At 46.0% G+C, this 15,136-nt stretch overlaps 1 protein-coding gene across 8 annotated transcripts in view; it reads left to right on the top strand.

The window, feature by feature from the left end:
• The window catches only part of MTOR (mechanistic target of rapamycin kinase), a 227,177-nt gene that overhangs the window by 111,125 nt on the left and 100,916 nt on the right, over window positions 1–15,136 (top strand). For all 8 annotated transcript variants that reach the window (XM_056543129.1, XM_056543135.1, XM_056543134.1 and 5 more), the window contains 2 exons: window positions 6,416–6,491; window positions 11,289–11,428. In XM_056543129.1, the coding sequence (XP_056399104.1) occupies window positions 6,416–6,491; window positions 11,289–11,428 (216 nt within the window). The remainder of the gene's footprint in view (window positions 1–6,415; window positions 6,492–11,288; window positions 11,429–15,136) is intronic.

Consider the following 15,136-nt stretch of genomic DNA (forward strand, 5'->3'; position numbering starts at 1 on the left):
AGTGATTCCCACCGGACATCCCAAGAATATTGCTGAACTGAAACTGTTCTGTAAAGAGGAAAGGTCAAGAATGACTCCTGACCGTTGTGCACGTCTGATCTGCAACTACAGGAAACGTTTGGTTGAAGATATTGCTGCCAAAGGAGGCTCAACCAGTTATTAAATCCAAGGGTTCACATACTTTTTCCACCTGCACTGTGAATGTTTACATGGGGTGTTCAATAAAAACATGGTAACATTTCATTCTTTGTGTGTTATTAGTTTCAGCAGACTGTGATTGTCTATTGTTGTGACTTAGATGAAGATCAGATCACATTTTATGACCAATTTGTGCCAAAGGCTGTCCGAGCATGCTGGGAGTTGTAGTTTTGCAACAGCTGGAGGCACCCTGGTTGGGAAACACTGTTTAGGTGCATGGGTCCCCTCCTTTTTCTGTATGTTTACTGGACTAGTGTGTGGTGCAAATTCAAAATTGTGCAAATCACACTCTAATTACAGTGGTCCCTCAACATACGATGGTAATGCGTTCCAAACGGACCATCGTTTGTTGAAACCATCGTATGTTGAGGGATCCGTGCAATGTAAAGTATAGGACAGTGGTCTACAACCTGCGGACCTCCAGATGTTGCAAAACTACAACACCCAGCGTGCCCGGACAGCTGTTGGCTGTCCGGGCATGCTGGGTGCTGTAGTTTTGCAACATCTGGAGGTCCGCAGGTTGTAGACCACTGTTAGAGAAAGTTGTGCTCACCTGTCCCCGCCGCTCTGAACCGTCACCGCTGCCCGTGATGTCGCCTTCCATCGCTGTCGCCGCATCCCCGAGGTGTCCCCGACGCTCCGGCAAGGCCTTTGCTTCCCCGGCAACCGCGCTCTCCGTCGCCGCCATCACGCCGCTCCGCACGCTGCTACTATTGGATGGCAGAACGGCGCTTGCAGCGACGCGATGACGACGATGGAGAGCGCCGACGATACAGGGGATCCCGAAGAGGACGCGCCGGAGCCCCGAGGACAGGTAAGGGACCATCACCGGAGCTCACGGGGCACCGTAAACGGCTATCCGGTGGAAGCTGAAGCAGTCTGCGCTGCCGGATAGCAGTTTATGCGATGGCCCCGACATACAAAAGCATCGTATGTTCATGCTGCCTCTGAGAGGCCATCGCAAGTTGAAATCATCGTATGTCGGGGCCATCGTAGGTCGAGGGGGTCACTGTACAGTGTTGCCCAACCAGAGTAGCTCCAGCTGTTGCAAAATTGTCCGAGAATGCTGGGAGTTGTAGTTTTGCAACAGCTGGAGGCACCCTGGTTGGGAAACACTGCTCTAATATATTTATGCAACTTTAAGATTCGGTCTATGCAATGAGTTTGGTCGTGCAGCATGAAGATCACAATGTCGCGTGCTTCATTGCTTCTAATGACCTGCGACACCAGACTTGGCCGTCATGTGACTGCGCCCTCTTTGGTACTTCTCTGTGGTTGCAGCCAAATCTGAACTGTAATAAAGTTGCGCGGCAGCATTTTGTGGACGCATTTAGATGCGTGTCGTCTCCGTTTAGCCCTAGGCTAAAGCAACCACTAATTTGCGCACCGTTTTGCTTGCGCAGCCGCCATGAACCCCTGCATATGGCCCCAGTCCCTGCGGTCACCACCACAGACGGCTGCTCCGCACCATCTCAATCGCCTCTTTATTCTCCTCGCCGTCCAATTCTCATGGGAAGCCATCACAGCCCCTTATAAAACTGTCACGGACACTCGCCGCGCCGATTATTTAACGTTTACATGTGGAGGAGATTAAAAGCCGTCGCCGCCGCGCTCTCCTTGTAGATTTCTCACTTTCATGTGGAGGTCGAGGCCCCCGGCCTCTTAAGCCCCTTTAAGCTGTTGTCACACAAGCCTCCTATTGTGGTCCCAGAATACGGTGGAGCTGACAAAAAGCAGGCCTGGCGCTGCCGCACAGTGAGCGGGCACACGTCTGGACGGCAGATGTCAGACACGCTGTCAGGCCGCCTCTCCAGAGCAGGAAATCTCTCCTCTTACACTGTAAATAAATATAACCCCGGGCTCCCGAACCGCAGAGCAATGAAGAATAAAGAGCCCAAGCTGAACCCTTACAGCTCCTGCTGGGACTTGTGGGCCGGGGGAACGGAGGGGCATAGCCCCCGAAAGCTTCTCTACTAATTTGTGTGCTACTTTAATCGTGAAGGTGTCTGGGAAAGCTGGGTGGCCACAAGTATACGGGATCCTTGTGTTGTCACCCAGCTTTCCATAGATGCCGAATTCTTTTTGTCCTGTAGTGGAGAATATGAGTTGTCCTCCAGCCTTCCGTAAGCAATGGACATGAATCTGTAAGGCTCGGTCCGCACTACGGAACTACGGAATTTCCATCTTCAGGCAGAAATTCTGTTTACTAAAATGTATAATATAGTTGATGGGTTTTCCGTTCACACTTCGTAATTTTGTGAATGGAAAATCCGCTTTAAAATTTCCTCCTGAAGAATGATGTTGCTTATTCTTCAGGCAGAAATACTCGCAGAACACATTGCAGTCTATTGGGGACACACGGTCCTAGCGCTCAATCAGTCGGCGCTGGCCGCACTCAGAATCTCCGGGCGGAAATTTTCCGTCTGGAGATTCTGCAGTCTGAACCTAGCTTTACTGTGAGGAAAAGCTGGGTGACAGCCATTATAGAAATACATGAATGAATGAATGAATAAAAAAAAAAAAATATAAAATAAAGATATATGTGTGTGTGTGTGTGTGTGTGTATATATATATATATATATATATATATATATGTATATAAAAAATAAAAACAAAATATGTATAAATATTACATTTATATGTGTGTGTGTGTGTATATATATATATATATATATTTTTTTTTTTTTTACAAAACAATATATCTATTATATATGTTTTATTAAAGAATGTGTGTGTGTGTGTATAGTGGGTGAAAGCTGGGTGAGCTAAATTCACAACTAGTTATATACGTTGCAGTTGTGTTTCCCAACCAGCCAAAGGCTATCTGGGCATGCTGATATTTGTAGTTTTGCAACAGCTGGAGGCACCCTGGTTGGAAAACACAGGATTAGGGTCTTTCATTAGTGTATACTTTGCCATTGTTACCGTTCCGGACTTGGGTAAGCCTGGGCGACAACCTATATACTCGACACTTGAGCTGTCATATGGCTTTCACTAGATGCTGTATCACCACATTGTCCTCCATCCATCCGTAAACCGTTATAACCGCTTTAATCTGTTCCTGAGAAAGCTGGGTGACACCCATTGCATTTCCTAGAGAAATTGTTATCCAACTCCCCCCACTGATACTAAATCTGCCTAGTTATATAGAGGACATGGGTTGCATTAATATATACTTTAGTTACCGTTCAGAACTCTAGTAAAGCTGGGTGACAGGTTGTTGTTCAGCTCCCGACAGACACCATATCTGCCTGGTTTATATAGAAGAGGACGTTGCATCAGTATATACTTGTGTGTGTATATCAGTGTTTCCCAACCAGGGTGCCCTCAGCTGTTTCAAAACTACAACTACCAGCATGCGCTGTCCGGGCATGCTGGGAGTTGTAGTTTTGCAACAGCTGGAGGCACTCTGGTTGGGAAACACTGGTGTACATACGGTAACAGTTAAGTAATAATAAGTTTATCCCCCATAGAGATTGTTGCCCAGCTTCCTAGAGATTACCATTCAGGACTCAAGGAAAGCTGAGTGACAACTGTGTTTGGAGCTTTGACTGGTCGGCATTAAATACTCAATGTCCGTGCCTGAGAAAGAAGGGCTACACTCAATATTACTGCCCTAGACTCCCTAAACACCTTAGGCACAGTTGTCATTCAGGACTCTAGGAAAGCTAGGTGACAAGCTGACCCTGGCCGCCTTATTGGAAGCAGAACTGTAGAACTTTTAGGATCTCCCCTTTCTCTCTTACTTTCCCTATCCTCCATGTATGGTTTCCCCGTCACCCGCCTCGGACCGTCACGTTTGGATTTCAGAGGCCTCGCTGGTGCCGGAAGCTTCCGTGCTGCGCGGATTGTTTCTTTTCCTCTCTCTTTAACTAAACACATCTTGAAGGGAAATTTAATCAGAGCCGACAATATTTCTAGGAAAAAATCCTTTGATCCTTTGAAAAAATAATTTCATGCGCAGGATTTTCTGCTGCAGATTTCAATGTAAACTGAACACAGCTTGAAATCCTGCGCATCAAATCTGTGCAGAATTCTGTACGTGTGAATTGATCCTTAGGGTGCGTTCACATGTACAGGATCCTGCGCAGGTTTGATGCGTAGCATTTGTACCTGCAGATTTGAAGCTGTACCCAGTTATTAAAGGGGTTCTCCACCATAAGGTGATTTTAGTAGGTACCTGCCAGACAGTAATGGACATGCTTAGGAAGGATCTGCGCTTGTCTTGGGGCTAAATGGCTATGTTGTGAGATTACCATAATACTGTGGCTAGCTTTTTGTGAACTTGTATTTCCTGTTTGAGTTGTCTTCTTTTGCCTACAAATCCCATAATTCCATTTTCCTCTCTCCCACATATCAGCCACCCCACCCATTGAAACATAAACGAGCTGCATCCATTCAAAAGACCTGTGGTTTTCAATCAGGGTGCCTACAGCTGTTGCATTAGTTGCAGATTGATCTCTCTCCCACCAAGCGATCCCTCCATCCATTGAAGCAGACAGGCCCCCTGTCATCAGCTGAGTAGCGATGTCAGGTCTCGGCCACACTGCAACCTGGGAAAAATCTGAGACAACAGTAATTTTGTATGCTGTTAAAGGGGTTCTCCGGTGCTTACACATCTTATCCCCTATCCAAAGGATAGGGGATAATATGCCTGATCACGGGAGTCCCGCCACTGGGGACCCCCGTGATCTTGCACGCCGCACCCCGTTTGTAATCAGTCCCTGGAGCGTGTCCGGGTCTGATTACAGGCGACCACAGGGCCGACAGTGTGTGATGTCAAGCTCCGCCCCTCAATGCAAGCCTATGGGAGTGGGCGTGATAGCTGTCACGCCCCCTCCCATAGGCTTGCATTGAGGGGAGGAGCGTGACGTCACACGGGGGCGGAGGTGTGACGTCACAAGCTGTCGGCCCTGTGGTTGCCTGTAATCAGACCCAGAGCGAACACGCTCCAGGGACTGATTACAAACGGGGTGCCGCGTGCATGATCACGAGCGTCCCCAGCGGAACTCCCGTGATCAGGCATCTTATCCCCTATCCTTTGGGGGGAAAAGATGTGTAAGCATCGGAGAACCCCTTTAAAAATAAATATTGGGGTGAAAATCACATAAGAATTGTGATAAAACCGTCACACACAGGTACAGACACTATATTATGAACTACACTAACTGTACAGCCCCTGTAGCATAGTCAAATAAAAAAAAATCCTGGAATATCCCTTTAAAGGGGTACACCGGCGCTTAGACATCTTATCCCCTATCCAAAGGATAGGGGATAAGATGCCTGACTGCGGGGGTCCTGCCGCTGGGGACCCCCGTGATCTTGCATGCCGCACCCTGTTAAAATCAGTCCCCGCAGCGTGTTCGCTCCGGGTCTGATTACTGTCGATCACGGGGCTGGAGCTTTGTGACGTCAAGGCTCCGCCCCATGTGACGTCACGCTCCGCCTCCCTCAATGCAAGCCTATGGGAGGGGCGTGACTGCAGCTGCGCAAATTGCTTAAAAAAACATTGATTTTGGAAAAGTGCAACAAAAACACAGTAGAAATTTAAAGTGTAAACACAATATAAAGACTTCAGGTCTTAAAACTCTTCAGTTGTGACTTTTAAGTCAAATCCCTTTCGCCTTGTGGCAACATTTGTCTAAAAAAAAACTTTCTATAAGAAAGCGCAAAACTGCACATAGTGTGACCTGACTCCAACTCACTTAGAAGCCTCAGTAGTTTAAGCTTCTGTTTGCTGGAGTCTAACCAGGTGATAAGGTATTTTTAGGTGAATTACGCTGATGAGACTCCACTTCCTCTCTCTGCAAAGCCAGAGGATTCATGGGGAACGTAGGCAACACGAGAAAATAATTTCTGTTCTGAAATAGGAATTAGTATGGCTGAAAACTTGTGCCTGCCACATCAGCTAAAACAGGTAAGCACTAGGCATATACAAGGACCAGACAGTTTTTGCCTTTTATCCGGTGCGGTATTTGCTTTCCCTCCCTGACCCCTGGGTTTGCGTCTTTCTCAAATAAACATTGTGTGACATTGTTGGGATTGTTCTCCGTTATTAGCCATTACATAAGTGCCTGTTTGCTGACTTCCACCTCGGGGGACCCCCAGGGGGGCGACATGTCCCCATTTACTGTATTATATGGGATAAAGTGTTGTCTGCCGCATCCAGGTCAGGATCTCATCATCATCGTCTTCTTCTTTTTTCTGTCTCCCTCAGCATTAACAATAAGCTGCAGCAGCCGGAGGCGGCCTCGGGAGTCCTGGAGTTTGCCATGAAGCATTATGGGGAATTGGTAAGTGTAGCCCGAGTTCAAGGTGGGGTCGTACAATTTCGGAATTGAGGAATGATGTATATTTGGTATGTGAAGGTCCTTCTTAACGGTCTTTTTCATAAATGCTGCATTGTTTTATGGAAACCTTTCAGCAGTTTTGAAGGCCTAAAGGGGTACTCCGGTGGAAACCTTTTTATTTTTTTAATTAACTGGTGCCAGAAAGTTAAACAGATTTCTAAATGACTTCTATTAAAAAAATCTTAATCCTTCCAGTACTTATTAGCTGCTGAATACTACAGAGGAAATTCTTTTCTTTTTGGAACACAGTGCTCTCTGCAGACCTCTGCTGTCCATTTTAAGAACTGTCCAGAGCAGGAGAAAATCCCCATAGCAAACATATGCTGCTCTGGACAGTTCCTAAAATGGACAGAGATGTCAGCAGAGAGCGCTGTGTTCCAAAAAGAAAATAATTTCTGCTGTAGTAGTCAGCAGCTAATAAGTACTGGAAGGATTAAGATTTTTTTAATAGAAGTAATTTACAAATCTTTTTACCTTTCTGGCATCAGTTGAAAGTTTTCCACGGGAGGACCCATTTAAAGAGGCACTGTCATTAGGAAAATGTTTTATAATTTGTAGTACTAGAGATAAGATTACTTTTTAAAATAGACATTTATTTAAAAAAAAATATTCAATTTTACTAAGAAGTCAAAAATGAAAATGGCCGCCACTATTGGTCATCTATCTTTATGCAATAGCTGGGGGTACAATCTTTGTAAAACTCTATTTTTTTTTTTAGAGCTGTGTATTCTCTAGCTGTGTGCCTAAAGCTCTTGCAAAACTACAAACAAAGGATGTGTAGGCATGCTGGGAGTTGTAGTTTTGCAACAGCTAAAGTAAACACTGCTCTAACACAGTGCTTTACAAACACTGCAGCTCCAGCTGTTGCAAAACTACAACTCCCAACAAGCTTAAACAGCCAAAGCTTTCTCTAACTCCTGAATGACAAAGAAGCTGATCAGACATTCAGGAGTCTGTGAAAGCTGAATGACACACATAGTGACAGCTATGTTGATTAGCATCCAGCTTTACTAGGAACAGATAGAAAATGTATGCATGAAAACTACAAAAGGGGTACTCCGGTGGAAAACTTTTTTTTTTTAATGAACTGGTGCCAGAAAGTTAAACAGATTTGTAAATTACTTCTATTATAAAATCTTAATCCTTCCAGTACTTATTAGCAGCTGTATACTACAGAGGAAATTCTTTATTTTTTTAATTTCTTTTTTGTCTTGTCCACAGTGCTCTCTGCTGACACCTCTGTCCGTATCAGGAACTGTCCAGAGGAGTAGAAAATCCCCATAGCAAACCTATGCTGCTCTGGACAGTTCCTGACACGGACAGAGGTGTCACCAGAGAGCACTGTGGTCAAGACAAAAAAGAAATTTAAAAAGAAAAGAATTTCCTCTGTAGCATACAGCTGCTAATAAGTACTGGAAGGTTAAAGATTTTTTTTAATAGAAGTAATTTACAAATCTGTTTAACTTTCTTGCTCCAGTTAATGTAAAAAAAAAAAAAAAAACGGAGTATCCCTTTAAGGACAGTCCTGCAGCTCTTTTGGTTGATTAGCCTAATGCTAAAACTGCAGTGAAGACTGACACAAAAATGTGCATGTATTATTCTTTTCTGGTTGCCACATTACTTTTTTTAATTTTTTTTTTGTAAACATATCTGGGTAGAGACCCGCAGCTTTGTCCATCCAGTACCTCCTGGTTCATGAGCAGTAGGATGGCATGGCACAGTGGTAAGAGAGAAGGAGGATGGGGGGGAGCTGGGATAGTGGTCAGAATGCACGAGAAGGACGGGGACAGAACATTGATGGACTCTGCGGGGGTCCTGTATACAAGGACCATCTCAATGGTGTTATGTGCTCGGCCCATTACCCAGTAAGGTGCGTTCACACTGACTAATTCCTCCTGAATTCTCCGCTCCAAATTAATGCACATCTCTTCTGCCAATTGACTTTAAAGGGGTATTCCAGGCAAAAACTTTTTTTTATATATCAACTGGCTCCAGAGAGTTAAACAGATTTGTAAATTACTTCTATTAAAAAAAAATCTTAATCCTTCCAATAGTTATTAGCTTCTGAAGTTGAGTTGCTGCTTTCTGTCTAGCTGCTTTTTGATGACTCACGTCCCGGGAGCTGTTCATCTCCTATGGGGATATTCTCCCATCATGCACAGCTCCCGGGACGTGACCTCATCATTGAACAGTTATACAGAAAACTTCAGAAGCTAATAACTATTGGAAGGATTAAGATTTTTTAATAGAAGTAATTTACAAATCTGTTTAACTTTCCGGAGCCAGTTGATATATATATATAAAAAAATTTTTTTGCCTGGAATACCCCTTTAATGTTTTTTCTGCTGTCCTGTTCACACTGCGGAATTTCTGCTAGCAGAATTCCGATGCTGAATTCCTTTCCGCTTGAAGAAAGAACATGTTCAGCGAGCAGAATCCAATAGAAGTCAATGGAAAAAAAAAAATTCTGCCCAACATCGTTTTTAAACGGAATTCGAGCGGAATCCAGAAAAGTAGATTAAATAGCCTCCTCCTTCATTCCTCTTCATTTCCGGATGGAAATTCCGCTTGATGGATAAAATGACAGAAGGCAACAATTTCCTGACCGAAATTATTCCTCGTGAATTCCTCAGTGTGAACGCTCCCCTTGGAATTGGAGAGGAATTTACTCAAGTAATTCCGCTCGCTTATTCCTCTCCGATTCATGCAGCAGTGAAAAACCCCATAGAGTTTAATCAAATTTCTGCTCCTCAGTTCACACTGAGGAATTTCCGCTAGCGTAATTCCGTCACCGAATTCCGTTCCGCGTGAAGAATGAACATGCTCTTTCTTCATGCGGAATCCTCGTCTTTGTCCCATAGAAATAAAAGAAATTTAGTTTTTTCAGCCCGACGCCGTTCTGCGCAGAATTTGCGCGGAAAATCCGTGCAAAGGAGAGAGAAAAAAAAAAGGGGAAATTCTAATTGGTGGTTGTCGCCTTGCAAAAAAAAAAAAAATTATTCCTCTTGTATTTCCGTAATTCTGCGCAAATTCCATGCGGAAAAAAAAAAACACATAAATTCCGCAGCAGAATTTTTAAGAGAGAATTCCTCGCCAATTCCTCGGTGTGAACATACCCTTATGCCAACATTATACCGCACTGATGGGGGCCGAGGGGGGTATAATGGTAGAAGAGGGAATGTGAGAGAAGTGGCTGCGGTGGAGAGCGCCCCCTGACCATGGCCTCCGCACAAAGGCCTCCTGTTCTCCCAGCAGCTGTAATGACTTCCTGCGGTTACTGTAACATCTCTGCCCATTACATCACCCCCGCTCCTTGGCACGCCGGGAGAATCGCGTCATTGTGTGCGGCTATGCCCTTAATCTTCTCCACAGGCACCTCTCACAAATCACCCTCAAAGCCTCAAAATTGGATATATATATATATATATATATATATATATATATATACACTATATACTGTTTCAGCCCATAGAGCAGTGTTTCCCAACCAGGGTGCCTCCAGCTGTTGCGAAACTACAACTCCCAGCATGCCCGGACAGCCTTCGGCTGTCCGGGCATGCTGGGAGTTGTAGTTTCGCAACAGCTGGAGGCACCCTGGTTGGGAAACACTGTCATAGAGCATCATGGGAGAGAGGGCTCGGATAGTCAGACACCTTGTGGGGTAACCACAGCTTTCTAGGAAGGTTTAAAGGTCCCAAACCCGTAACCACAAGCAGTAAGGAGGTTTTCCTCAGAGCAGAGATCTTAAGAATGCGGTTAGCGCTGCCTTCCCTGAGGTCTATGAGGATTACAATGAGGATCTGTATTAGTCCTGCAGACAGTACCTTGTAGATATCCAGAGCTGCAGTATCCATGGGAAAATCATTCTTACTACTCATTCTGTCACCATTGAACACCACAGCTGCTACAGAACCTATTTTATCTACATTATACACACACGGTGATATCCCTTCAGAACTGGTGCCGCATGACTGTGATGGTGGACTGGTGGCGCATGACTGTGATGGTGGACTGGTGGCGCATGACTGTGATGGTAGACTGGTGCCGCATGACTGTGATGGTGGACTGGTGCCGCATGACTGTGATGGTGGACTGGTGCCGCATGACTGTGATGGTGGATTGGTGCCGCATGACTGTGATGGTAGACTGGTGCCGAATGACTGTGATGGTGGACTGGTGCCGCATGACTGTGATGGTGGACTGGTGCCGCATGACTGTGATGGTGGACTGGTGCCGCATGACTGTGATGGTGGACTGGTGCCGCATGACTGTGATGGTGGATTGGTGCCGCATGACTGTGATGGTGGACTGGTGCCGCATGACTGTGATGGTGGATTGGTGCCGCATGACTGTGATGGTGGATTGGTGCCGCATGACTGTGATGGTGGACTGGTGCTGCATGTCTGTGATGGTGGACTGGTGCAGCATGACTGTGATGGTGGACTGGTGCTGCATTACTGTGATGGTGAACTGGTGCCGCATGACTGTGATGGTGGACTGGTGCCGCATGACTGTGATGGTGGACTGGTGCCGCATGACTGTGATGGTGGACTGGTGCCACGTAAGGGTGAAATGTCACAAGACCACAATGGTTAGGTGCCATCTATGGTCATGTGCCATCACGGATGACACCTATTTGTGTCAGGATGAGTATTGTAGTATCTTTTTTCTTTATGGTGGGGTCTGATTTCGAGTAGGATTTGTCAGACTTATCGTTACTCTGCTCTTCCATCCTTGTAGGAGATTCAGGCCACCTGGTACGAGAAGCTCCATGAATGGGAGGACGCCCTGGTGGCCTACGCCAAGAAGCTTGAGGTGCACAAGGATGACTCGGAGCTGATTCTGGGGAGCATGCGCTGTCTGGAGGCTCTCGGGGAATGGTGAGCTGATGCGCCTCTTGTGTCACATATTTTTGTATATTTTTCTTTGAAGCCGATATAGTAACAGTGAAAGCCTTCAAAAATCTGAGGGCAGATGTGAGAGTCTCTCATCCCAACGGCTGCCTGGGCATGCTGGGAGTTGTAGTTATGCAATGGTTGGAAGCACCCTGGTTGGGACACACTGGCCTATCTTATCTATGTGCCAGACCTGTTCACATGATAACATTTCACGTGGATTTTGGTGTCAATATCTGCCCCAAATATAAAATAAAGTAAAAAAATTAAGATAGTGGGACACAGATTTGCAGCAAAAATCATGTAGATTGTGATGCAGAATATGCGCTGAAATTAAATTAAAATTCCTCTGTGTGAACGGGGCCACACTGTTTGCTCTCAGGTGCACATTTTCACCACTAGGTGGCACCTGGAAGCATTCTTGCTAAGCCGGGTGCATACCACAGGGCTCGTATTCTGCCAGGGGATGATTATATCTTATGTAACAGGTATGTAATGTATATGCTCTGTTCTGTCATGTTACTGAGATGAATGCATAAGGAAAATAATAGGCAGCAATAAAAGAGCAGGCTGCAGTATATCACCTGCCTATTTAGGATCTGGAATTCACAGGCTCTGTTTTTACCTTCCTAAATATTCTGTCACTGAAGTGAATGAAATCAAGACCAGACTACACAGCAATTAAGGAACCCTGATATGTGTATACACTTGGGGTTGTAGTAGAATGACACACAGACACTTGGGGTTGTGGTAGAATGGCGCACAGACACTTGGGGTTGTAGTAGAATGACACACAGACACTTGGGGTTGTAGTAGAATGGCACACAGACACTTGGGGTTGTAGTATAATGACACACAGACACTTGGGGTTGTAGTATAATGACACACAGACATTTGGGGTTGTAGTAGAATGACACACAGACACTTGGGGTTGTGGTAGAATGGCACACAGACACTTGGGGTTGTAGTATAATGACACACAGACACTTGGGGTTGTAGTAGAATGGCACACAGACACTTGGGGTTGTAGTAGAATGACACACAGACACTTGGGGTTGTAGTAGAATGACACACAGACACTTGGGGTTGTAGTAGAATGGCACACAGGCACTTGGGGTTGTAGTAGAATGGCACACAGACACTTGGGGTTGTAGTAGAATGGCACACAGACACTTGGGGTTGTAGTAGAATGACACACAGACACTTGGGGTTGTAGTAGAAGGGCACACAGACACTTGGGGTTGTAGTATAATGACACACAGACATTTGGGGTTGTAGTAGAATGACACACAGACACTTGGGGTTGTGGTAGAATGGCACACAGACACTTGGGGTTGTAGTATAATGACACACAGACACTTGGGGTTGTAGTAGAATGGCACACAGACACTTGGGGTTGTAGTAGAATGACACACAGACACTTGGGGTTGTAGTAGAATGACACACAGACACTTGGGGTTGTAGTAGAATGGCACACAGGCACTTGGGGTTGTAGTAGAATGGCACACAGACACTTGGGGTTGTAGTAGAATGGCACACAGACACTTGGGGTTGTAGTAGAATGACACACAGACACTTGGGGTTGTAGTAGAAGGGCACACAGACACTTGGGGTTGTAGTAGAATGACACACAGACACTTGGGGTTGTAGTAGAATGACACACAGACACTTGGGTTGTAGTAGAATGGCACACAGACACATGGGGTTGTAGTAGAATGGCACACAGACACTTGGGGTTGTAGTAGAAGGGCACACAGACACTTGGGGTTGTAGTAGAATGTCACACAGACACTTGGGGTTGTAGTAGAATGACACACAGACACTTGGGGTTGTAGTAGAAGGGCACACAGACACTTGGGGTTGTAGTAGAAGGGCACACAGACACTTGGGGTTGTAGTAGAATGGCACACAGACACTTGGGGTTGTAGTAGAATGTCACACAGACACTTGGGATTGTAGTAGAATGTCACACAGACACTTGGGGTTGTGGTAGAATGGCACACAGACACTTGGGGTTGTAGAATGGCGCACAGACACTTGGGGTTGTAGTAGAATGGCACACAGACACTTGGGGTTGTAGTATAATGGCACACAGACACTTGGGGTTGTAGTAGAATGGCACACAGGACACTTGGGATTGTAGTATAATGGCACACAGACACTTGGGGTTGTAGTAGAATGACACACAGACACTTGGGGTTGTAGAATGGCGCACAGACACTTGGGGTTGTAGTAGAATGGCACACAGACACTTGGGATTGTAGTAGAATGGCACACAGACACTTGGGGTTGTAGTAGAATGGCACACAGGACACTTGGGGTTGTAGTATAATGACACACAGACACTTGGGGTTGTAGTAGAATGGCACACAGACACTTGGGGTTGTAGTAGGAATGGCACACAGACACTTGGGGGTTGTAGTAGAATGGCACAACAGACACTTGGGTTGTAGTAGAATGGCACACAGGACACTTGGGGTTGTAGTATAATGACACACAGACACTTGGGGGTTGTAGTATAATGACACACAGACATTTGGGGTTGTAGTATAATGACACACAGACACTTGGGGTTGTAGTAGAATGGCACACAGACACTTGGGTTGTAGTAGAATGGCACACAGACACTTGGGGTTGTAGTAGAATGGCACACAGACACTTGGGTTGTAGTAGAATGACACACAGACACTTGGGGTTGTAGAATGGCACACAGACACTTGGGGTTGTAGTAGAATGGCACACAGACAGTAGTAGAATGGCACACAGACACTTGGGGTTGTAGTAGAATGGCACACAGACACTTGGGGTTGTAGTATAATGGCACACAGACACTTGGGGTTGTAGTAGAATGGCACACAGACACTTGGGGTTGTAGTATAATGACACACAGACACTTGGGGTTGTAGTAGAATGGCACACAGACACTTGGGGTTGTAGTAGAATGGCACACAGACACTTGGGGTTGTAGTAGAATGGCACACAGACACTTGGGGTTGTAGTAGAATGGCACACAGACACTTGGGGTTGTAGTAGAATGACACACAGACACTTGGGGTTGTAGTAGAATGACACACAGACACTTGGGGTTGTAGTAGAATGGCACACAGACACTTGGGGTTGTAGTAGAATGGCACACAGACACTTGGGGTCCTTGAAGATGGGCACCTTAACATAATCTGGGTCCCTGCTGAAGGAAACACTAATGTTTGTGGTCCCTGTCAAAAGGACCTACTGACATTTTGATCCCTGATGAAGGATCCACTGACACCTGGGGGATCTCTAATGAAGGACACACACACAGTTGGGTGTCCTAATTAAAGGAGTACTCTGCCCCTAGACATCTTATCCCCTCTCCAAAGGATAGGGGATAAGATATCTGATCGTGGGGGTCCCGTCGCTGGGTCTCCCTGCTGCACCCGGCATTCGTTTAGCGCGTCGGGTGCAGCGCTGGAAGCTCGTGGCGTCACAGCCACGCACCCTCAATGCAAGTCTATGGGAAGGGGCGTGACGCAGTCACACCCCCTCCCATAGACTTGCCTTGAGGGGCGTGGTCATGACGTCACAAACGGGGCTTGACTGTGACGTCAGGAGCCTCCTCCCCGCATCGCCAGTCATCCGACACAGAGCGAAGTTCACTCTGTGCATCGGATGTCTGGGGTGCCAAAGCAAAGATCGCGGGGGTCCCCAAAAGAG

The sequence above is a fragment of the Hyla sarda genome, chromosome 10, assembly GCF_029499605.1.
Source record: "Hyla sarda isolate aHylSar1 chromosome 10, aHylSar1.hap1, whole genome shotgun sequence".
Taxonomy (NCBI): Eukaryota; Metazoa; Chordata; class Amphibia; order Anura; family Hylidae; genus Hyla; species Hyla sarda.